The sequence below is a fragment of the Wyeomyia smithii genome, chromosome 2 (genome assembly GCF_029784165.1).
Source record: "Wyeomyia smithii strain HCP4-BCI-WySm-NY-G18 chromosome 2, ASM2978416v1, whole genome shotgun sequence".
NCBI lineage: Eukaryota > Metazoa > Arthropoda > Insecta > Diptera > Culicidae > Wyeomyia > Wyeomyia smithii.
Genome location: NC_073695.1, coordinates 159493373 through 159519189, shown reverse-complemented (window position 1 = coordinate 159519189; position 25817 = coordinate 159493373). Strand labels below are relative to the sequence as shown.

Below are 25817 nucleotides of genomic sequence, written 5' to 3'. Positions count from 1 at the left end.
GTTTACCAAATCTGGCTCTCCTCAATAACGAATCAGTGTTGCTGAAAGAGCTTGGCGTTGACGGTGTGTTCAAGATATTCAGTACATCTTCGGAGATTCTATCCCTAAGTGATTTGTTTCTGCTTTTACGATACTATTTTAAGCGTTATTAAATATTAAACAAACTCTTTTTTCTCTTTTTTAAAATGACATACATGAAAACTAGCCCCCCCCCCCCTAGAAATTTTCCTTAGTTGCGCCCATGGATTTTCTCAGTTGCTCAAAGTTTAATCACAGACAGTTTGTCTGTGGTTTATTTCTTTCTAGACGAAAAAAGTACAAGTAATCATGTGGTTCGGACTTTTTTTTAAATGAAAAGTGAAAGACAGTCTTGTGACATTTTTATTTTTGATACTTGGTTACTTATTACAATGATTATATGTATGTTTGCTAGACTTACTACGTGTTGAAAAACCCGAATTGACATGATAAAGATTTATAACCATGGGTGCCAAGTAGGGTCCATTCTACATAAATTGTCGGGATTACTAGCGATTTGAACCAATGTACTCATACGATTGATTTCTAAGTTATCAAATCTTGCCAAACAATTCAAACGGCTTACGATATTACTAACAGCTTTATTCACTGTGGTAATAACTGTGTCTGCATCGATTTCGACAGTAGGGTTTTCCTGTGTAAGATCCGTATTTTGATCGATCAATTTTTCATCTAAAAGACGTTTTTTCTGCACTGCAATAATTTCATCTCGTAAAATAGCTCTTAAAATGGCAGGTAGTTTGAAATTTGGTTGAACCAAACAACGAGCTACTGCAATTGTTGAACCTGTCAGAGGACCAGCAACGCCAATAACCGATAAGAATTCCACAATATTAGGTGTTAATCGGAACGGAACTGGTCTGTTAACATCTAACAGACCAGTGTTATCATCAACATCGAATTTGAAATATGAAACGTTCATTAGTCCGGAATCCTGATGAATGTACATCATATCCGCATTGAGTCGAGTTAGATAAAGCGCATATTCCAATGTGCACGATAACGACAGTTGCAAAGTAAACTGAAAAAGAATATAACAAATATATTGACGAGTTGATCTATGGATTTATTCTTAAACAATACCATTTTTCTGAATTGCCAGAAATCCGTAGCAGAATAAAAGTTACGCAACGCCCAATCTTTTACCATTGTGTTAGGAACCATTGCAACCTGTACCTCTCTTAAAATATCTCTTAGCACATTATGACTGGTTTGTGAGCCTCTTGCTTGAACCTTTGCCAATCTTTCGTAATATCGCGCGATTGGAGAATCATGTTCTATGTTAAGTTTGATACAACTGGTTTTATATATATCCAGTAAAGAAATACTGGACGGGTTATCCTCTACAAGACGCATTTGCGGTGAAACTGCAACTACCCTTGGTACCGTTATGTGAAGAAAACGTTTGGATGTTTCTTTTTGCTTGGCTAAATAATTGTTTAACATTCGTAATAACTGTAGCACTCGTTCTTCGCGACGAGCGTCTCCCAAACCGGTATCATTGACGACCAAATATGGATAGATTTTTCCATTCGTTCCTCGAATGTATAACCGGCGGGCAGCAGTATTATGTTTCTGCACAATATCTACTCTCGGCATAAAACGAGCAATCCTGATGTGATAATGAGAATGTTTCGGAAGAAGAAGTTCACCAGGTAATTCAACCTCCGCTGTTTTTTGACTGAAATTAGATAAAAACCTGCACTTTTCCTCAATTAGGAATGATCTGAAATATAACAATTCATGTAAAAACTTAATAATGTATTTTTAGAAGTTATAGATTACTTTGGAAGCTGCTTTGTCTTATTTTCCAGAATTTTTATCCATATCTTCAGTTTGCTTATTAGATTATGCAATTTTGTGGCACCTGGCTGCGAAAAATCGAAATCACTGGTAAACTGTCCTTTCATTTTCTGGAATACAGGGTCTTGAACGGTAGCCTGAGCACGCCTCGCTAGCGATTCCGATGCAGCAGATGAGAAATTCGAGGACACGGAACTTGAAATGTTTTCTGAAAATAAAATATAATCAATACTTGTGGCAATAATGATAGAAATTCAATTATACCAATTCCTATGCCAAAAGTAGACACCAGCTTCTTTACAAAATTTAATGTATGCTGTGTAATTGTTGCTTCATTGACGGAGCAACGGTTTTCAAATGCAATCGCATAGCATTTCGTTAACCCCTGTCGTAGCTGTCTTAATACTTCTTCATACCAATTTTCTCGGAACCAAACCATTTGATCTACAATACCCTCTAGTGAACTCAAGACGGTAGGATGAATATCACGTTGCACATGCATAATTTTCGAACATCTCCACATAGGTGGAGTCGCGCGAATTGGAGTAGTTGCTGTTTGTAAGGAAGCGCCGCTCGGATTCTGCTGACTCTCACTTCCAGGTTGAACGAGAGTTGGAGCAGTAGTTTGCTGATTCCCAGTTCCGCCAGGTTGGGTTGAAATAGTTACTTGCCCACCTGCTGGTTCTGTTTTATTCATAGCCATTTTTTGTGCAGCAGCAGAAGCTTGCTCAACGCTTTTGTATCTTTCTCGCTGTTCGATTTTCAATGTCAGATAGAGGGTTCGAATCGGAAAATAGACTGCCTGTGGAAACATTCTGCCGACTTGACTGAGCAAGTTTAAGATCACAGTTCCTTCATATTGAACTAGACTACAGAGGAGCTGAGGAATCCAAGGCACCCATTGGAGCGGAGGCACTCCTACCGCATACTTATCCAAGGCATCTAGCAGCGACTTGTCTTCATCGTAGGATAGCAACCACAAAACTTTAGCAAGATATTTACGAGATTTACTTTCATTCTGATTGCGACAAGCATGTAAAAAACAAGTTATAGCAGACACACCAATGTTGACTTGACGTGGATCCATAGTAAAAATGTGTTCCAAATAATCACCCCATAATGCCCATGCTTTAATTAGTGTATCATATAATTGAGTTGCAGCGCTAAACGCTTTATTTGCTTCTTCCGAGCGCCCAGTTTGTGCTAACAAAAGACCCTTCAATGCATAAAACTCTGCTGTCATTTCTTTCGAAAAGTAGTCTAAATTAGTGGGTTCTATAACTTCTAACGCCTCAGATAGTTCTGATCTACTGTTCACGGCAGCCATTTGTAAACAACATTTAACTTGTTGCCGAATTTTCTGTAATAATGTATAATTATTATAATATTCAACGGGACAAACGCTTTGAAAACGTACCTGAAAACAGTCTACTACTGGTACCGAAGGAATTGTATAAATCCGATATAGTGAATCTTGGCAAACCCCAGTCAAGTTTTGCTTTCGGGCAATTTTTCCGAAATGAATAATTGTTTGTGCTGAAGCATGGGCGCCCAGCATACAGGGAGCATTACTGTCACCTTGTTGTTCAAGATGAGTAGTTATAATTTGATAGTGATGTTGACGCCAAGTGAAAATATCGCTCCAATGAGATAAATCATCTGCTATCACTGGCAAACGGTTTCGCCACGTTTTAACTATAGCTTTCATATCATGTAATGACGAACTGCGATTTTGAAGTAACCCTTGATGTATCTGACTTGCTTCCTGAAGTTCCATAATTTGCTGAGATGCTTGCAATATCGGAAGATGAATATGTGATACAATAGGGGGTAATCGACGCCACTCACGCATACAATAAGCTGATGCCATCTCAACATAACGTTCCACGGATGATTGATGTTGCTCCTCTTGATTCAGTATAGTCAAATAACCTCGATATAAATTAACTTTGTATCCTACCTGTTTAGGGCAAGATTGCTCTACTTTGAGAAGCGCTTGCTTCATAAGTGTCCAATCTGGCACTCTCCAAGCGCTATCCATAATGAGGTACGAGTTTTTGTCTTTGCATAACTGGCCGTAGTCCATTAATATATCCCATTGATTCAATTCTTTTGCGCAACGAATCCATTGGTTCTCCCATAATAAAATTTCACTATTCATATCCATTGGAGTTAATCCGTTGTTGAGATCTTGCTTAAATCGTGTCATTGCTGAATCATAAATACTCTGAGCTTCTTCGAAGAAACCCATCTGTTCGTGAGCAATAGCTAAGTTAGTTTCGGGATATTTGGCATATTTCAACCAAAGCCCTGCCCACAAATCCTCTTCATGCAATGACGAATACATTTGTGAAAGTGGATCCATGACATATGAACAATCCTTGGTATGCTCCTCCTCAAACTCGGAATATTCAGCAGCAAGTTCTTTGTGGTTAGGCCAATTCAATGCCATGTCTTCCAACATCAGTGTCATGCGGTGCCAAAGGTTGTGCGCTTTACCCAAATACGCCATTAGATTTGGTGGAATATATACCGGAGGAATACAATGTGCCAGCGCCTCTATAAATGTATGCAAAGCACTAGGGTGACAGTCTTTTTGTATTATATGCGTACCCGATGAAAGAAAGGGTACTATTTCTCGATCTATTGCTTGTTGCTGTCCTTGGTCTAAGATAGACCAAAGACGAGGAAACACACCCAACCAAACTTTCTCGGCCAAAGTTGTATCCATATGACATAATTGCGCAGTGGCTACTAAAAATTGTTCTGTTCGAACCTTTCGACTCGCTTCTAAAAACTCGGCTTGGCGACTGATGAGCTTAGCTAGAGCAGCTTGTCGATTCGCCACAGGCCGTTCGCTCTCCTCGTGACGTGAGATGTTGGAATCCACGCTCATATCCATATCAAAAGCATCTTCCTTATCTTCTATGGGATCGAACGTTTCTGTAGAGTCGTTTTGCAGTGACGTGTAGATAACAAAATTTTTTTTTTCATCTGACTCCGCGAAGTTTATTACCTATAATTGAATCATCCAATTAGTATCTTGTAAAGAGATTTTTTTTTGAAAATATTTCAAAAAAATTGGAGCAGATATTTTTTAGGAAAAAAATCCATTTCGCTCTCAGTCAGCATAAACGGGACGCCAACACAGAAAGGTACATAATTGAAATGAGCACACATAGATGAAAAAAGTAACCAGCATTCATCGAGAGCAGTGGTTCCCGAACGGGGGTACGCGGCCGGTAAGGTGCTGCCAAACTAATCTAGGAGAGCCACGAGGGCGTTGGTAAATTTGACAGGTGAATGAAATTTCTTCTCTAATTTTTCTGAAAATTAAGACAAAGACATTCAGTAAATTAGACCGAGTAAGAACGATGTGAAACTGACAAACACAGCCTCGTATTACAAAACTTGTATTTAATTTTTTAGGGGGCCACGATCTTTTTTGTGCTTCGCAAAAGGGGCCGAGGAGCTCTTTGTCCTTAGCAAAGGGGGTCGCAAAGACAAAAACGTTAGAAACCACTGATCTAGAGTATCCCGCGCACCTTTGAAATGTTCCGTGGTTTTAATAAAATTGAGCTACTAGATGTCACAGATTCTGGGATAGCGTGTCTCTCTGACAAGTGTCTTTCTAGTCACTAGTGTGCTTTCGCTACATTTTAAAAGTATTAATATTCCATTCCATAATTTGAAAAATATTGTTGATTTCGCGTCGTTTTGGCCAGGAGCTAATGCTGGAATCAAGCGAGTTTTTTTAGTCGTGGACACTGAAAAAATATTACAGATTGGTCTACTGAATGCCGTAATCTCACATGACTTGCGGAAAAAGGTTTACCAACTGAAATTATATTTACAACGTCATTTTGTTGTGGACACAGTAAAAGCAGGAAACAGTAACAGTACACATAGTTGTGTTGAACATACGTCACTACGCTATATCATTCTCGTGATTTGATAGCGCTATTTCTAACACTTTTGATCAAATTTTGGCGTTTGCAGGTCAAATTTGGCATGTTTTATCGTTTGGGTGCTAAAAACACAAAGAAACAACTATGGCCCTCACGTCGGTTTGTGAAATTACGGCCGTTCAGTTACGCGGATTTTTCAGAAAAGTCGTTTTTTACGCGGTATGTTTTTATAGAGTTTACATTATCAAATCATTTATTTAGAGTGCCAGATGAGTTTACTTAATCCAATTACCAAATATTCACTGATTTTGATTCAGATACACATGCGGAAATAACACTACTATTGATTCTTTTTCGAAGAATTTAGTAGAAATGATTAAATACGTTCAGTTGAAGTTGAATGAAGTTTATCGTTTTTTAAATACCATTCTGATCTAATGAACTGAGTCTCGGGGAACGATTTTGGTCTAACAACTCAGGTGTAGTAAGTTCGAATCGTGGCTCGGGACAGATAGATAGAGAAATTTTACATTTCATTTTTTTACAAAAACTTTTAAAATTTTAGGATAGAATTTCGCATGTTCTTAGCATAGCATTTTTGTTGTCCGGTTGTAAATATTACCGAGAAGAAAGAAAAACTGGATTTGAATTCAAATGAGTTGAGACGCAAGATTGTTGGAATTGGATTTGCAGGAGCCTCGCTGAATAATCTAGTGAAGTCGAAGTGCTGCTTCTTATTAAAGTATGGACCACTCACTGCGACTAAATATATTGATATTCTGTGATAGCGCCCGGGTGTTTGCTATTTATTATCAAAATACAGAATTGATGGCACGGTGCTCCCACAGACCGTTATTATAAAACAAAAAATACCATCAATACGGTGAACGCCAGTTTGTTCGTTATCATGTTCATCATACCTGGGTGAATTAAAAAAAAATCGTTGGTGGCATTTTTAAGTTATGTCCATTTTATGTTAAATAGGCCGATATTCTAAGGAAATTTATACACACTGCACCAGTATTGGTTTTAGTCACATCCCTGTCACGAACGTCATCCCCATACATTTTGCTTAAAGCCGTTTTTCTCTGGCTCTCTGGCTCGATTATCCGTCAAAAGGCTGTCAGTGCTTGCGAAACAGCCGAATAAGCTCCGTCCATGCGAGATCAACTGTTGCTGCAAGTGGTGTGTAGGAATGCAAAAAGCGAAGAACGACTGTTTTGCTTTGAACGTTCTATGGATTTTGTGCGGGACACAAATGGTGATGTTCAAACATGTTTCAACACGTTCTGGATAGCCCTAAATTCAATATAGTTAGAAGCACGAAAAAAATCTGTACAGTAACACATGCGGCACAATGAACGGAGCTTATCATATTTTCAACACTAGCGTCATCATCATCGGCGGCGGCTTCAGGAAACAGTTGCCATGTCATCGGTCTGGTTTTAGTCTCTCAGATTTAAACGATACTTTGTGGGTATAGATCAGAGATGCCAGATGTTTTTGAAAAATGTCTGCAACTGCTCGAAAAACTGAAAAAATCTAATTGAAATCTGAAAAAAATCTATTGGTAATTCGAAAAAATTTCGCTCGCGCTGGTAAAAGTCTGTGAAAATCTGCACACATTTTGAGAAAAACTGCGCAAATATAAGGAGACTCTGACAAAAATCTGCAGAAACTATGGAAAATCTGTGAATATCTGCAAATCAATAAAAATCTGCGTTTTGCAGACAAATCTGCACATCTGGTATTTCTGGTATAGATATTTCGCAAACCCACGGGCAATTAGCATAACCAAAAAACAAGCCTAAGCTTTGAAAAGGGCGTAACCTCTTCATCTCAATGTTTTATTGATATATAAGCCAGATGTCAAAAGTTTGTTTCAAGTTATGTTGTGATTACTGGAATAAGTCCTTAAACTGTAGTAGGCGTTGAAAATTGACAGGAATGTCACTAGTTTACGTGAAAAATTTGAATCATAGTAGGCATCGTTGTTTGTCAGTCTAGCCTGTTCCCTATGGACTCAGAAACTACTGAATCGACTCCTGTAAAAATTTGCACTTAGAGGTTTGCGAGAATAAAAAGTGTAACAAATATATTAGCCTTGCTCTATCTTATTAGTGTGGACAAAGGGGAGCAATTTGTACTCTGTAAGCTTGAAAACGTCCTGGCATCATTTAATTATTATAAATTTGATTATTTAATTCGGAACAAAGTGCAATTAATTTGTCTGTATCACAGTGACGTTGTTTTAGGTTATATTTTTAGGTAATGGCTTTATTTCAACTTTATCTTCGGTACAAGTAGGCGAGTTCTGCAACCGTAAAACTGAATTGTAAAGGATTTATCTATCTTTCGTTCATTGTTCATGTATTTATCGAGTTCGAATTGGTTGAGTAACCTCTCACTAGAATAATTTTCATTGAAATTAAGAAGTTACGGTCTTTTAAAGCTTAGGTTTGTTTTTTGGCTAAGTCAATTGTTGATAGGTAGACAGATATCTATACCTACAAATTGAAATTTGAGAGACTAAAACCAATTACTGGTGCAGTGTGTATGAAGTTCCTAAGAATATCGGCCATTTAAACATAAAATGGACATAACCAAGGATGGAAAAAAATCGTATCGCATTACAATCATTCGGGTATCATTTCTGAACTTGCTATTCATAAGCTTTTAATCCCAGCAAACCATCGCTATTAAAAGTTACACATTCTCACGCATGCAAGAGACAACTTATAGCAAAGAAATATATAGTAGCTTTCTTTGATGATTTTGTTTCAGTATTGCCTGCTTTAGGGGGAGCGAGCAACATAAAGCGAGTGTTTCACGAAAGAATCGTATACGATTGCAATCGAGCGATCGCAGCGATTCTTTCAAATGTTGGTTGCTTGCAGGCGTAATTCGGTTACTCCACGTCGTGCTTTCACCGTGATATACCGCGATGATTCTTAGTGATTTCAAATATCACATGCTAATGCACCATGCTACCATTTCCGTTAGCATTGATGATACCTATTTGCTCCAGTAAGCAAACAGTTAAACGCAATTTAACGTTCATTTGGATTTACAATTTTGTAGGTGTCACTGGCGATAAAATCTCTAAAGATTCTCGCGATACCGTTGAATGCAAGTGAACTTGGATACAATAAATACTATCGTGTGTGAATCATTCAGTCTTCTTCTATAGTATTCGGAACTCTTAGAAGCGAAAAACAACCAGCAGCGTTTCTATGGAAAACTTGTACGCGAGTGGAAACAATTGAACGATACCTGATGAATCAAAGAACACATTTGCATGAAATATTGCTAGTGAGTGAAAATTTCCATGCTTGGACATAACTCAAAAATGCTACCAACGATTTTTTTTATAAATTTACCCAGAGATAAAGAGATTTTTTGATAATAACGGTCCGCAGGAGCATCGTGATGGTAAATCAGATCTGCTCGAAAAATAATTTAGACATTTTTAACTATCTGTTTTATTACATTCTTCAAACTCTGTCATATACTAGATGATCTTTCGGGTTACTTAATGTAGTGTTGGTGCAATTAGAACAATATATAGAATCAGGTCATTGTCATTTAATCGTATAATACACTTACCGAAGAGATGCTCGGTAGAAGGTGATTATCGTTACTGTTCTGAATTTGCGTGCTTGTATTCGCAGTAAGTATAAGTAGTTCAATACATTGCTTAATCCAATAGTGTTGTCCGATAGAATCCCAGGCATGTGAACATATTATGTAAAGAAGACGATCATGCAAACGTCTTCTCATAGATCCGTCAAAAACTTCAAAAAACTTCGCTCGAATTTTTGGTTGATTACAACGTAAGCCAGCCAAAAAGGCTGCCTCTAATTTGGAGGTAAGCTCAGTCACCTTTAATTGTTCGTCTCGATAGATGTAATTTATCAGTTCCAAAAACTGTCCATTAAGATCTTGATCATCAACAAAACGTTTCTCAACGTACTGCATCAATTTCACTAAAAGAATAGATTTTTCTCGCAGCGTTGGTGCTTGTGTCACGGTTACCGGAGTGTTCTTATTTTTCATCCATTCTTCTATCATTTTAACGATCGCCTTAATAACTTTCACGTCGTTACTTTTCTCTATTAGTCCTACAAGAATTCCGCCAATGAACATTTTCCGCATTTCGACACTCATAACAACCACGCGATTTTTTACTAAATCAAGTGAAACCACGAGTAACTCCAGCGCGATCGAACCAGCATTGTTTGCAGCTTCACCATTACCGTTTGGATTATTAACAATACCTCCAAGATGTTCTTTGGTCAAGCGATTCAGTAGACGCATAAATGGTATTATTAATCGATCAATATAGCTCTGGTTATTGGTACAAGCAGCTTTTAGTGTCATCAATGTACCGAATAATGTTGACGGATTAGCTTGAGGATTTTTCTCGTAGGCGGCCAATCCTTCAAAAATCATTTTACTAATAGTAGCATAAAGTGTCTCCAATTCATCATGTTTATGATGTGAGTCCGTCGGAAAAATTGCCATTAGACGTGACAGTAACCCATGCATAAGTTTGATAACCCTGGTATTTGGACAAGTTACGCAAGCAGAAAGTCCTCGCTGTAATGGTCGAAATGTTACCAGAATTTGATCCTTCTTCAATACAGTTAAAAGGAATGTCAATAACTCTAAAGCAGTGCAAACATTTCCAATATTAGGCTGCTGACCTTCAACGCTAGTAAACACTTTATCAAGCCATGTCAGCTTTAAATCAAAAGGCTGCTGCCAAACATCAGGTTTTATTGCCAATTTCAGAAGTGTAACGCACCGTCGAGACAGACTTTCTCCTGGTGATACTGTACCAGGTGTTGTTGATACGTCATTAAGCTGACAAGCCATTCTAAACAAAAAATTCAAAACAGCATCGCAATGAACACGATCTATAGCTCGGCCTGAACCTTCTACTTTGGAATTCGTAACATTAATTATTGTTGATGAACTACTTGGTGAAGGTTGTGGGTTTGTTTCGCCAGTAGCTATTTTTTTCTTTGGCTCTTCATCTTGGATAGTTCTTTTGATTCCTCCGCCTGCTTGTTGTTTATTGTCGCTTTGAACCTTACTGTCCTCATCTTCAGTGCTGTCATCAGTTTCGTCCTTGATTCGCTGCAATTCCCATTTAATAATTACTTCTGCCAGCTCTACCGATAGCTTGCGATAATCAATAGTAGCATTAACAGTGAATCCTAGGCGGTGCATAGAATTTATGATTTGTTGTACTAAGTGATGTCGAACAGGATAATACACTTTGAAGTGCCTTACTAACAATTGTAGAATATGGAACAACTGTTGCATGGAGTGACCTTCCTCAACAATTATTTTTTTAGTCCAATGAGTCAGCATTGTGTTGCCATCTTCCATTCGCAATGGCATGGCTGGGGTTAGTACTTCTAACGCTTGTTTTACTACAGTTCTAGCTTCAACAGCATGAGCTTTTAGTAAAGAATGAAATACTTGAAGTACAATTCGTTTATGAATAGCAAGTCTAGCTATTATATGACTAAGTAATAAATGACCATGATATCTTGCAGCAGGGTCAACACAATTCTTTGGCAACAAGCAGGGCCACGCGAATGTCATAAGTCTTCTTAACTTGTTCCCTTCTCGCTTGTTATTGGCATCTCCATCGTGGATATGAGGTGAAGCTCTTTCAACTAACAAACAAGCAAACTGCAGTAGTGCTATTCTGACAGCATCTTCATTGGCAAAAGGTTTTTCTGGATCGATGACTTTGTTAATAAAAACAGATACAACGTTATTATCATCCTCTTGGTATGGTGCTGGTGGTGCCCCGACCAATTTGTTACCTTCGCCTTTCTCGAAACTATTGGCAAAACTAGGAATGATGATCAACGTTAAAATTTTTGCTTTTAAATCTTGCGATACTTCAGGGTTGGCAAAATGCTCTACAAAATGAAAAAAACATTTCCTCTTCCAATCAACGGTATAGCTTTGGCACACTGTGTTCTGGAGATAGTCGCGAAAGAACTGAAAATCGGGAATAAACCGTAAACATAATGCGCGTAGTAACTGGAACAGTAATGGTATTTCATTGGTGTTATGTGAAAAATATTCTATTAAAATTTTTGCTGTTAAATGCCATATATCACAAACAACGGACGATTGGCAGGTCTGCAAAAAAATCATGTTTATGAAGTATATAGGTAAAAGAACATTTTATTTACCTTGTACAGATCGTTTTTCCAAATTGTTTTTAACGCTGCTATAATATCGCTTTGTGTTGATATCCAAGGACTCTCAAATTCAATCAATATGTGAATAGCCAAAATAGCATGCCTTTGGGCTTCATAACGTTCTTCAATAGGTTTTCTAGAAATTGAATAATATGTTGTTTAGCAGCCAACTTAATTTTAAGAAAATGCTCTAGTTTTTCAAATTCAAAATTCTACTGCATTGCTTTTCAAGAAGGCTATCTGTCATGTCGTATCTACATTATTGTGATACTATGATTTTTTTTATTACTATTGATAATAAGATGTGCAAAAGCTACAAAATGTCACTTACGCTAGATTAGAAGTGCTTCCTTCTGCGTTGATTAGAATCAGTTGAATCAAACGGTGACTTTTCTCTTGTATTGCATTTCGGAACGGGAATCCATCCTTATGTTTCATTAAATAAATTGTAAATCTATTCCATTGCGGATCTTTTACATTTATGTCACTCAGCAAAATTTCCATAGTTTCTTTTGGAAATTTTAGCAAGAATTTCACCAGTGGAGGTCGATATGGTGAGCACGATTCAATCTGGAAAGATCAAATTTGTTGCAGATATGTATATTTCACTATGACGGATTTCGCACCAACTCGACTAACAGCACCCTCCCAAAATTTATAGCAAATTTCTTTATTTCACAGCTCATCTCGTTTTGACCTGGAGCCAACCTAACTGCTTAAAAAAACCCTTGCTCATTTGCTCGATTTTGACCCAGTATTAACCTGGTGTGCTGCCCGAAGTGCACCGTAAAATTTGTCAGTTTTAGCCACTCCTTTGGCACCGCGACAGGTTTCAAGGGCTAACGTCTTAACGTATGTGTAAACGAGATAGCATATCACCACCACATCTCGTACACCTTTATCTGACAACTGACAGCAGGCACAAATGGATTGAGCCTAGGACATGAGTTCATTGTCATTCATTGTTATTCGGTATAGGGATGTCAATAACTCGGTTTTAGCCCACCACCGCACATGCTTAGTCGTAAACAATTAACATCTCTTTTTTACTTGCATCGTAAATCGCGATGTCGTCGCTTCATTCCTACGTAGATTTGCACTGACCCAGTGGAATGAAAAAAATCGCTATAAGTAAAACTTTGTGGGTATGTAGACCTTAAATTAAACAACGTTGGATACTTATTTTCGAAAATTTATCTAGACTAATAGTGAAATTCTTTATTCCCAGAGCCCACTTAGTTTTAACCTGGAGCTAACCCAACTGCTGTCAAAACCTCAAAACCGTTAAAACCCCTCTTTATTTGCTTAGTTTTGACCTGACACTACATCCGCAGCGTACTGTAAAATTTTTGAATTTCAGCACACCACCGCATGGGCTTAATTCGTAAACAACTATCTGACATCTCTTCCTTACTTGCGTCGTAAATCGCAATATCATTTCATTATTGCTGGTTAGGTTGGCACTGACCCAGTGGAATAAAAAAAATCGCTATAACATTTGACACTATCTGAAGTTTTTGACCAAAAATAAATAACTTTGAAAAAAAAAAACAGGTTCAAAAACTTCTGCTTTTTACGAATATAAGCTTACATCAATTTTAAAAAAATAAGTATGCAAAGTTACTTAGTTTAGTGAGATATACACACCCACGAAGTTGCATTGAATTCGGAGCGGGTGCTGAAAACATTTGATCAAGTTGGCGCGAAATTCATCTATAACTTCATTAACATATAAATACCATCGAACTTTTTTCTGTTTGTAAAACGAGTTTACAGAGACTATCAATAAATTTAGCGGATGCTGCTGGTATCTGATGAAATATTCCTATTATAGTGACGATTTTCTGCTCTGTTTCGCCAGATTTTGACGCAGCTAAAAAGTTTGAACTTTTGTTTGCAACGATAGAGCTTTCTAGTAATTTTTTAACAATTTGCAGCAAAGAATCACACAATTTTTCATTAAACATTGACGGAAAGAGTTGTGTCAGGTAGGATAACCGCTTGGCACCATTGAGAGTTAGATTACGATGATCACCAAGTTGCATTAACAACGGACGAATACCTGCATGAATCTGTAAAAACAAATCAAAGTTAGTTTTTGATTTTGCTAACATTACTATGATATTGTCATACTTTTTGAAAGAGCATTGATAAATAAACTTCAGGAAACATTAGTAGATAATTTGATTTATTTATTATTACGACAAAACTATTTTCAAAAGTCAAGATCAATTAAGAGTAAAGGCGAGAGAGTGATCAAAAGTCAAGATACGCTATAATCAAACCAATCATATACTATACTTTTTTTATATTTTTCCATTATCTAATGGCAGATAATCATGGGAAGCGATGTATAGAATATATAAGACTGTGCTGTGATGTATTCTGAAAGTAACTATACCTTCAAAATACGTCACAGCACAGTAGAGATAACTAGGTACTTGTTAGCATCAACATACTGCAGCGCATAGGCGTCGTACACAAATTACGTAACGCTGAAAACCCGGATTTTAGACCCCCTCCCCTATGTAACGATGAGTAACGTTCAACATGACTCCCCCCATAAAATTACGTAACGCCTAACCCACAAAAAATGCGGTTTTGAAGGAAAACCACAGTTACGTAACTGTTTCAACTACATCCCCCCCTCCCCCATATGTCACAATAAGTAACGCAAGCTCAACCCCCCTCCCCCCCTTCATGCGTTACGTAATTTGTGTATAACGCCATAGCAAGCTCGAGGACTTGCTACGCGGCAGCATACTTATTCAATACAAACAGTCATATTCACACACATACATACTAGGGTGGAGCAGAGTGATCAATCTTTAAGAACCAAGTTTTTTTGATTCCATTCGGAGCCCCAAATAATCTTGAACTTACCGGAAGTGAGAACTCTAGTGCTTTATTGCTTAATTCATTCTATAATAATGCTTTATTAATTCCCTGCATCACGTTCAAGGATAGTATTTTAAATGTTCAACAACTTTGCCGAAGACACTAGAAAACTAGGATTTTCCTGAAAGAAGCTATAGCTGTTCAAAGTTCAGTATGAATCACATTTTTTTTTTTTTGTAAGATTTGGACCACTGCGAGCATTATTTTGATCTTTTGTGGTATGAATATGAATCACATGCTGGAAATCGTCTTTTCTGCCAACACTACCAGCACAGAACAGATATGCAACTTCGAACAGAACTCTGCTACAAATCCTAGCCCACGCTGTCGCATTCGTTTTTCGCTGTTCCATCCTACATTGATTTTACAGTGCATCGTTCGAGCAGTTCGCTCCAATAGTTTAAACATGCAACAAAAATGTATTCTTTTTTTGCTTCAATGGCCAGACATCCCTCCCAGCTAGTCTCGAGGTACGATGCTGCCTTAACATGCCAGTCGTCGTAGGTTCGAGTCTCGACTCGGAAGAGACTGTTAGTGTCAGTAGGATCTAAGCACTAGCCTCGCAATTGTCCTGTACACTTAACAGTTGGCTGCGAAGTCCTTGTATAATAAACAGAAGGTCGAGTTCCGAATCGGAATGTAGCACCAAGGCTTTGCTTTTGACCAGAGAAAAAGGTGATCTTAAATCTATCAAAATCAAGTTAAGACAGGGCCGCATTCAAGAGATTTTTAAAGCTGGATTTCAGTAACAATTCAGTCAATATGAATGAAAAAATTAAACTGAAAATTTCTCAACCATTCAAGTATTGCTTAACAAATTTTAACCAGTTATTTGAATTACTTAGATATTTTCGTTGGAGTTAGAAACCGAATTTCTCGACTAACGACAATAATGCATATTGGACGCGCTATACACAGCGCTGCTTACGACATAAGGTATAATGTAAAAAAAACGATTGTTGTTAGTCAAGATATTCGGTTTTCAACTCGAGCAACAACGAAATTCATTTTTAAAAAACTAACAAAAAAACATTGCACGTATTCGGGTGGTACTGTACGCTTATCATGTAAAGGCACTCTCGCAATACCAGTACCGGAGAGAACAAAGAAATCTCTCGACGTCGAATTCGAAGGTCGCGCACTCTTTTTGCTTTTTGTTTTCGTATGAATGCAAGAGAGACCGAAATAATTCTTCACCACGGGAAGGTATGAATGGTATGTCTCGTTTTTGGTTCTTTAGTTGAACAGATGTGCTACCAGTGTACCGGAGTCAGTAGGATTTCCATTAGAAGTCAACTGTCGTATCGAGTTTATACACTCAGCTTAATCAAGTTAACAAATGAAGGTCAATACTCAAGTCGTAGATAGGATCTGCAACATGTAGCAGAGGTTACTTCTGATAAAAATCGAAGGCGTTGGACACAAATTACGTAACGCTAAAAATCTAGATTTCAGACCCCCTCTCTTCCTATGTAACGATAAGCAACGTTCGATATGACCCCCCCCCCCCCCTCCATTACGTAACGCTGAACAACCTGACCCCCTCGGAATTTTCAATTTCGTGCAAACATAACAGTTATGAAACTGTCTCTAAACATGTGCAACAAAACGAGCGATTATGTTTAATCATATTTTTGCCTTTCTTCTAGAAAGGTATAGCAATCACTTGCAAAACCGAAAGTATTAAAGAGCTCCAAAGGGCCGAATGGCATATATCACTCGACTCAGCTCGACGAGCTGAGCATTTTCTGTTTGTGTGTGTGTGTGCGTATGTGTGTGTATGTGCAGATTTTAATTCTCACTCACTTTTCTCAGAGATGGCTGGACCGATTTTCATGAAATTAATTGCAAATGAGAGGTCTTGTTGTCCCATAAGACACTATTGAATTTTATTGTAATCGTATTTATAGTTTAGAGGTTATGTATCAAAATGTAAAAATCATGAAACATCGTTATCTCGAAAACTACACAACCGATTTGAACAAAATTAGAAGAAAAATATAAATAGCAATTATAAAAATCAAAAGTTAAGAAATACTCTTAACTTTTGAATTTTATAAAGATTGAACTTGTGGTTCAAAAGTTATGAAAAGAAACGTGTTCTGAAAACTGTTGAATCTCACTCATGTTTCTCAGAGATGGCTGGACCGATTTTCATAAAATCAGTGTCAAATGGAAGGTCTAGTTTCCCCATAAGACCCCATTGATTTGTTTTGCAATCGGACTATTACTTTGCCTGTTATGTTTAAAAATGTGAAATCCAGCTATGCAACGGAACATATTCCGACGGCTACTTGAACTCACTCACTTTTCTCAGAGATGGCTGACCTGATTTCAACAAAATTAGTGTCAATTAATAAGTCTAGCTGCCTCATAACACCCTATTGAATTTTACTGTAATCGAACTGTAACTTCGTCTGTAATGTACCGAAATGTGAAAATCACGAAACATCAATTATCTCAGAAACCACACCACCGATTTGATCAATATTATTATCAGATGAGCGGGCTAGTTAAGGGTTAACTGATGAATTATGATTGAATACGTGGTTTCAAAGTTTGGCTGCCCTATACGTTCCCATTTCATTTGATTATAATCGAACCGTTATGTATTAAATTGTTAATAAAACAACGAAAGTCTATTATCTCAAAGATTACATGACTTATTTGAACATAACTAGTGTCATATGAACGAGTCATCTCTTGAACTTACAAATAACAAACTTCATAACAATTTGATATGTGGCTCAAAAGTTATGGAAAGAAAAGAAATTCAAAGACTATTTAAAACTATACCTGCTTTGATCGATATATGTGGCCTCAACATAATTTAAATGTGGTATCGTACTATTTGAACGTTCCAAATTCATTGATTCCTTGCGATGTGTTCAAAGTCTGCAAATGCACGACGAATCGGCCATAGGATATAATTAAAGTCAAATAACAAATTGTTTGAAATGATTGGTTTTATCCAAATGACAACATCCTCGACTTTTGGCTTCTGTACATCGCCTTAATTCTGAATATATATATATATATATATATATATATATATATATATATATATATATATATATATATATATATATATATATATATATATATATATATATATATATATATATATATATATATATATATATATATATATATATATATATATATATATATATATATATATATATATATATATATATATATATATATATATTTATTTATATATATAAATAAATATATATATATATATATATATATATATATATATATATATATATATATATATATATATATATATATATATATATATATTTATATTGGTGGGAAACCATCATCTGTTACTTACAGAGATCTTAAAAAAACAGACTGGGATCAATATGCACAATATAAAAAACAGACTGGGATCAATATGCACAATATTTGCGAAAAGATTCACCTTTAAATTGTAGCAGAATTGAAACAGTTCCAGAATTGGAATCTATGACAATTCAGCTAAATGAAATGGTGATAAATGCATACAATAAAAGTTGTCCCGCCAAACAATCGTCCTCAAGTAGGGACGTACCATGGTGGAACAAGAAGCTTGAAAGTCTTCGAAAAAATAGTCGGAAACTTTTTAATAAAGCAAAACGTACTTCAGACTGGGCTCAATATAGAAGAGCCTTAACTAAATATAGCAATGAAATCCGGAAATCTAGAAGGAGGTCTTGGGTTCGAATGTGTGAATCTATAGAAAAAACTCCAGTTGTTTCTAGATTACAAAAGACTCTTGGCAAAGATCATACCGTTGAGCTTGGCAATCTAAAGCGTCACGACGGAATCTATACTAGTGGTCCTCGTGATACCTTAAATCTAATGATGGAAACGCATTTTCCCGGTTCTATTGAAAAGACGGATTCAGCCATCTCTGATTTAGTTGAAATTTGTTCTACGCAGACTAGCTCTTGGTCTGCTAGAACGGAAAATACTGTATCAGATGTGGCGGATGAAATTTTTACGAGAACCAGGGTGGAAAGTGCTATGAGATCCTTTGAGCCTTTTAAGTCTGCAAGTGTAGATGGAATATTTCCAGCATTGCTTCAAAAAGGTGAAGCAATGCTAATTCCTTCTCTCATTGAGATTTTCAAGGCCAGTTTAAGGTTGAATCATATTCCATCAAAATGGAGGGTAGTAAGAGTAATCTTTATACCTAAAACTGGGAAGCGTGATAAGACGCATCCTAAATCATTCAGACCCATTAGTCTTTCTTCGGTTTTGTTGAAGACAATGGAAAAAGTGCTGAATGATTTCATTCATACATCTTACATGCAAACAAAACCGCTTTCAAAGTTCCAGTTTGCCTATCAAACTGGAAAATCCACTATAACAGCGCTTCATACACTGGTCATGAAAATTGAAAAGTCACTTTCAGCTAAAGAAATTGCTCTGTGCTTTTTCTTGGATATTGAAGGTGCTTTTGATAATGCGTCCTATTCTTCAATGTCTAGTGCAATGAAGAACAAAGGATTTCACACGAGCATTGTTAACTGGATTCATACCATGCTTGCAAAAAGAGAAATCACTTCTGAGTTGGGAGGTTCGTCTATTACGGTAAGGGCAACGAAAGGATGTCCGCAAGAAGGTGTTCTTTCGCCACTTATGTGGTCTTTGGTGGTGGACGATCTTCTCAAAAGCTTAGAAGCAAAAGGTTTCGAAGTTGTGGGCTTTGCAGATGACATAGTCATCTTGGTAAGAGTAAAGTTCGACAACATAGTTTCGGAAAGAATGCAGGAGGCTCTGGAGTATACCCAGTCTTGGTGTATAAAGGAGGGTCTCAGCATTAATCCGAGAAAAGCTGTAATCGTACCTTTCACTAGAAAGAGGAAATTCAATCTAAAAACTCTCAAGCTTGGAGGAGTAGAAATTCCATTCAGTGAACAGGTTAAATACTTAGGAGTTATCCTTGATGCCAAGCTAAACTGGAATGCACATCTTGACTATGCAACAGGGCGGTCAGTGCATTATGGTTGTGCTCCAAAACCGTTGGGAGAAAGTGGGGCTTGAGACCGAAAATGGTGATGTGGATATTCACATCTATTATACGTCCAAAACTGACCTACGCTGCGTTAGTGTGGTGGCCAAAAACCAAAGAGTCCACCGGTAGAACAAAGCTAGATAAAGTTCAACGACTTGCGTGCATTGCTATAACAGGAGCAATGAAAAGCACCCCGTCAAAAGCTCTTGATGCAATTCTTCAGTGCCTTGAAGCTAAAAAGAACAATAACTATCTTGTCAGGTGATCTTGTGGGTCACCTGACAATACTGGACTTTTTCAAAAGAGGGCCAGTGATGAGTAAGAATGGAGACTGGATGGCACCTCAGGATAACCATGATATTCCCTACAAGGTATGCGAAACGTCGCGTGCAGACTGGGAAGTCGGAGTTCCTGATGTCCGTCCCGGTTCAACGATATTTTTCACAGATGGCTCAAAAATAGGTACCAAAACTGGTGCAGGAATCTTTGGCCCTGGAATTAATATTTCAGTGGCAATGGGACACTGGCCAACAGTGTTTCAAGCAGAGATTCTTGCAATCCTTGAATGTGCGAATGTATGTCTGACTAGGAAATACATACATGCAAATATTTGTATTTTCTCTGACAGTCAAGCAGCACTGAAAGCACTTGATGCTTATAAATGTACATCCAAGATTGTCTGGGAATGTATTCTCACATTGCGATAGCTATGTCAAACAAACTCAGTAAATTTGTATTGGGTTCCAGGACATTGTGGCATTGGTGGGAATGAAAAGGCAGACGAACTTGCAAAACAAGGATCTAACTCACAGTTTATCGGCCCAGAACCTTTCTGCGGTATATCAAACTGTGCAGTGAAAATGGAATGGAGCTTAAACGCTGGGAGGAACAAAAGGTGATAACCAATTGGTTTGATGTCAAAAAGTGTTCCCAATCTAAAAGATTTATCACACCAAACGAGAATCATTAGAAAAAGCTCCTAGAGCTCAACAAAAGAGCTCTTTGTACATACGTCGGCCTAGTAACAGGGCACTGTCCGAGTAGATATCATTTAAAGAACATAGGCCGGGTTCAGGATGATATCTGTCGCTTTTGTAATATGGAAAGCGAGACATCAGAACATCTGCTGTGCAGTTGTGGTGCATTATTTAAACGCAGATCAAGGTTTCTTGGCAGTGGCTGTTTACAGCCCAAAGAGATTTGGTCTTTGAATCCTGGCAAGGGAGCGTGTCGGTGCAGGTACTTGATCACTCAACAATAGTGGTCATTGTATTTTGCAAGGGGACACGTATAGCAATTGACTGGGATATATATTACAAAAGTTCACATCAATGGACAACGTAGTTCTAATTCCCTAACAAAAAAAAATATAAATATAGATATATATATATATATATATATATATATATATATATATATATATATATATATATATATATATATATATATATATATATATATATATATATATATATATATATATATATATATATATATATATATATATATATATATATATATATATATATATATATATATATATATATATATATATATATATATATATATATATATATATATATATATATATATATATATATATATATATATATATATATATAAGACGCATTTGCGCTCTGTGAAACCTTTCTCAATTCAAACGATCAACTCAATTTCCATGATTTTAACATTATTCGTCGAGATCGAGACTCACACGGTGGAGGGGTACTTTTAGGGATTAAAAAGTGCTATTCCTTCTTCCGAATCGACCTCCCCTCGATCTCGAATATTGAAGTCGTTGCCATTCAAACGAATATGAATGGAAAAGACCTATGCCTTGTTTCGTTATATATGCCTCCATCCGCGCGGATTGAACAGAAGCATCTCACTGATATAGCAGAGTTGCTCCCGCGCCTTTTTTGATATTGGGAGATTTTAATTCTCACTGTTCGCTATGGGGGTCACTGTACGACGACAACCGATCTTCTTTAATCTGTAACTTGATCGACGACTTCAATATGACAGTTTTGAATACTGGGGAAGCGACACGTGTACCTATTCCTCCAGCACGTGAAAGCGTGCTTGACCTATCCCTTTGCTCGACATCACTAGCGTTAGATTGCCGGTGGAAAGTAATCAACGATCCCCACGGTAGTGATCATCTTCCAATCGTTATATCAATTGCTAATGGTTCAACTCCCCCGAACCCAATCAATATTTCCTACGACCTTACACGTAATATTGATTGGAAGTGTTATGAGTCTATTATAGCGCAATCTATCGAGCCTCACGAGGAACTTCCTCCGGAGGAAGAATACGCGTTCTTAGCTGGCTTGATAATCGACGCCGCGACTCAAGCTCAGACGAAACCGATACCCGGGGTAACGATAAGACAGCGCCCCCCCAACAAATGGTGGGACAAAGAGTGCTCTGAGCTGTACGCGCGAAGGCCCGCGGCGTATAAGGACTACCGGGAGTACGGCACTGTCAACCTGCTTCGAAAGTACGAGGCACTGGGCAGGCAGATGAAGAGCTTAGTAAAGGCGAAAAAACGCGGGTACTGGCGGCGGTTCGTAAACGCGTTGTCCAGGGAAACAGCGATGAGCACTCTTTAGGATACCGCCAGGCGCATGCGGAACCGTGACGTTTCGAATGAAAGCGAGGAGTATTCAGATCGCTGGATACTCGATTTTGCCAAAAAGGTCTGTCCAGACTCTGTACCGGAACAGAAAACCTTTCGCGACGCGTTATTAGTAACTACGGAAGAGCCTCCATTTTCGATGTTGGAATTTTCAATGGCTCTCCTGTCGTGCAACAATAAGGCTCCAGGGTTAGATAGAATAAAATTCAACCTGTTGAAGAATCTACCCGACTCTGCAAAAAGACGCTTGTTGAATTTGTTCAACAAGTTTCTTGAGCTAAATATTGTTCCGCATGACTGGAGGGAGGTAAAAGTCATTGCTATTCGGAAACCCGGGAAACCTGCCTCTGATCACAATTCATATAGGCCGATTGCGATGCTCTCTTGCCTCCGGAAATTAATGGAGAAAATGATCCTCTTACGGTTAGACAAATGGGTCGAAACAAACGGGTTACTTTCAGATACTCAATTTGGCTTTCGCCGGGGCAAAGGGACGAACGATTGCCTAGCGTTGCTTTCTACTGAAATTCAACTAGCCTTTGCTCGAAAAGAGCAAATGGCTTCTGCGTTCATGGATATTAAGGGGGCTTTTGACTCTGTCTCTGTAGAAGTTTTAAGCGCGAAACTTCATTCGCAGGGACTTTCACCAAATTTGAATAACTTTTTGCTCAATTTGTTGTCAGAAAAGCATATGTATTTCTCACATGGCGATTCGACAACTTCCCGAATTAGTTACATGGGCCTCCCCCAGGGCTCATGTTTAAGTCCTCTCTTATATAATTTTTACGTCAATGACATCGATGAATGTCTTGCAAATTCATGCACGCTAAGGCAACTTGCAGACGATAGCGTTGTATCCATTACTGGTGGCAAGGCTAGCGATCTGCAAGGACCATTGCAAGATACCTTAGACAATTTGTCTGAATGGGCTCTTAAGCTGGGTATCGAATTCTTTCCGGAGAAAACTGAGCTGGTCGTTTTTTCTAGGAAGCATAACCCAGCTCAGCTGCAGCTCCTACTAACGGGTAAAACAATCTCTCAGGTTTTAGTCGCTAAATATCTCGGGGTCTGGTTCGACTCTAAATGCACCTGGGCTTGTCATATTAGGTATCTGACACAAAAATGCCAACAGAGGATTAATTTTCTTCGTACGATTACCGGAGCTTGGTGGGGTGCTCACCCAGGAGACCTTCTAAGGTTATACCAAACAACGATATTGTCAGTTCTTGAGTACGGCTGTTTCTGCTTTCGCTCCGCCGCGAACACGCACATTATAAAATTAGAGAGAATACAATATCGTTGTTTGCGTATTGCCTTGGGTTGCATGCAGTCGACCCATACGATGAGTCTTGAAGTGTTAGCGGGTATTCTTCCGTTGAAACATCGTTTTTGGAATCTCTCTTACCGGTTGCTAATTCGATGCACAGTTATGAACCCATTAGTAATTGAAAATTTCGAGAGGTTGGTCGACCTTCAATCTCAATCCAGATTTATGACTTTATATTTTGACTATATGGCTCAAGATATTAATCCTTCTTCATACGATTCCTCCAATGTCGCACTTTTAGCTACTTCTAATAATGCTATATTCTTCGACACCACCATGAAACAAGACATTTCTGGTATCCCGGATCAATTGCGACCCCAAGAGATCCCTAAGATTTTTTCCAATAAGTTTAAACATGTTAGTTATGATAAAAGGTTTTACACTGACGGATCTAATCTAGATGAGTCCACTGGCTTCGGTGTTTTCCACGAAAATTTTACCGCCTCCTACAAACTCGATGCTCCTGCTTCCGTGTACGTCGCAGAACTTGCTGCTATTCAGTACTCTCTTGGAATCATCGAAACCCTACCCATAGACCACTACTTAACTTCACAGATAGTCTCAGTGCCATTGAGGCTCTGCGATCAATGAAGCCTGTGAAGCACACCCCGTATTTCCTGGGGAAAATACGGCGGTTTTCAAGTGCTTTAACAGATAAAAATTACCGGGTTACCTTAGCGTGGGTCCCTTCTCATTGCTCGATTCCGGGTAACGAAAAGGCTGACTCTTTAGCTAAGGTGGGTGCTATTGACGGCGATATTTATGAAAGACCAATTGCTTATGATGAATTTTATAGCATTTTGCGTCAGAGAACACTCAACAGTTGGCAATCATCATGGAACTCAGATGAACTGGGACGGTGGCTACATTCCATTTTTCCTAAGGTATCGACGAAAGCATGGTTCAAGGGGTTGGATGTAGGTCGGGACTTCATTCGCGTGATGTCCAGACTTATGTCCAATCACTATACGTTAAACACGCATCTCTTTCGTATAGGGCTTGTAGACAGTAATCACTGCGTTTGTGGCGATGGCTACCATGACATCGAGCATGTTGTTTGGTCGTGTACCGAATACTGTGGTGTTAGGTCTGAGCTTATAGATTCCCTTCGGGCCCGAGGAAAACAACCGAACGTACCCGTTAGAGACATTCTGGGAAGCGGTGATCTCCAGTACATGACACAGCTATACGTGTTCATAAAACACGCTGGTATTAAAATATGAAACTCTTCTATCTATTTGTTAGATTACCATTCCCGCTACACGCTGAAAGAAGATGATACACTAAGCTGGAGACACTCAAACGAAGACTCGGCATCTTTATGTTCACGCAGACACCTCAGTCCAAACTGCTCAAATAGAACATCACTGCTTAGCCATGTACAAATAAATAAATCGTATAACTCAATATAGTTAAAATCAAAATTGTAACTCCCCTCCTCTCACCTTAAATCCCCACTAGCTCGTAGTCGGCCGCGAGAATAAAGAAAAGGCCTCCCTCTTTTCCCTGCTAATTTAGAATTTAAAAAAATGTACTTGGCTCAGTTAAACATAAATTGTATCGTGCCGTGTCAAATAAACTATTTAATAAAAAAATAAATATAAATATATATATATTTTTTTTTTTATTGGCGATTACCGTAGGCCACGGAAGTGCTAACTGCAAGAACGCAGTCCCGGACCATCAGCGAGAGCTAGCCTAGGTTGTGGTGAGACTCAGGCATTGGGCCGCCGAATTCTCACAAAAGCCACATTATCCGGAAGCAGCTCTGACGGAGCGAATAGTGCCGCTCCCACCACCCAAGTGCACTAATTCGCCCATTGGGATTGATGCCAGTAAGTTCCCAATTACGGTAACTGGTCGCAACGCCATATGATAAGAGTCGGATTTCGTTTTCGTACCACGATTCTGGGCTGGCACCTGCGCCGAGCTCCCTTAGTAAGGTCGTGTGACAACGGCT

At 38.2% G+C, this 25817-nt stretch overlaps 1 protein-coding gene across 5 annotated transcripts in view; it reads right to left on the bottom strand.

Moving 5' to 3' along the window:
* Nucleotides 1-365: 365 nt before the first annotated feature.
* LOC129725827 (transcription-associated protein 1) overlaps nt 366-25817 on the bottom strand; it is a 106246-nt gene continuing 80794 nt past the window's right edge. For all 5 annotated transcript variants that reach the window (XM_055682087.1, XM_055682090.1, XM_055682089.1 and 2 more), the window contains 9 exons: nt 13720-14052; nt 12312-12550; nt 11972-12116; nt 9357-11918; nt 3260-4858; nt 2107-3202; nt 1825-2050; nt 1123-1765; nt 366-1060 (listed from right to left, as the gene is read on the bottom strand). In XM_055682087.1, coding sequence (XP_055538062.1) covers nt 476-1060; nt 1123-1765; nt 1825-2050; nt 2107-3202; nt 3260-4858; nt 9357-11918; nt 11972-12116; nt 12312-12550; nt 13720-14052 — 7428 coding nt within the window. In that variant the 3' untranslated portion in view covers nt 366-475. The remainder of the gene's footprint in view (nt 1061-1122; nt 1766-1824; nt 2051-2106; nt 3203-3259; nt 4859-9356; nt 11919-11971; nt 12117-12311; nt 12551-13719; nt 14053-25817) is intronic.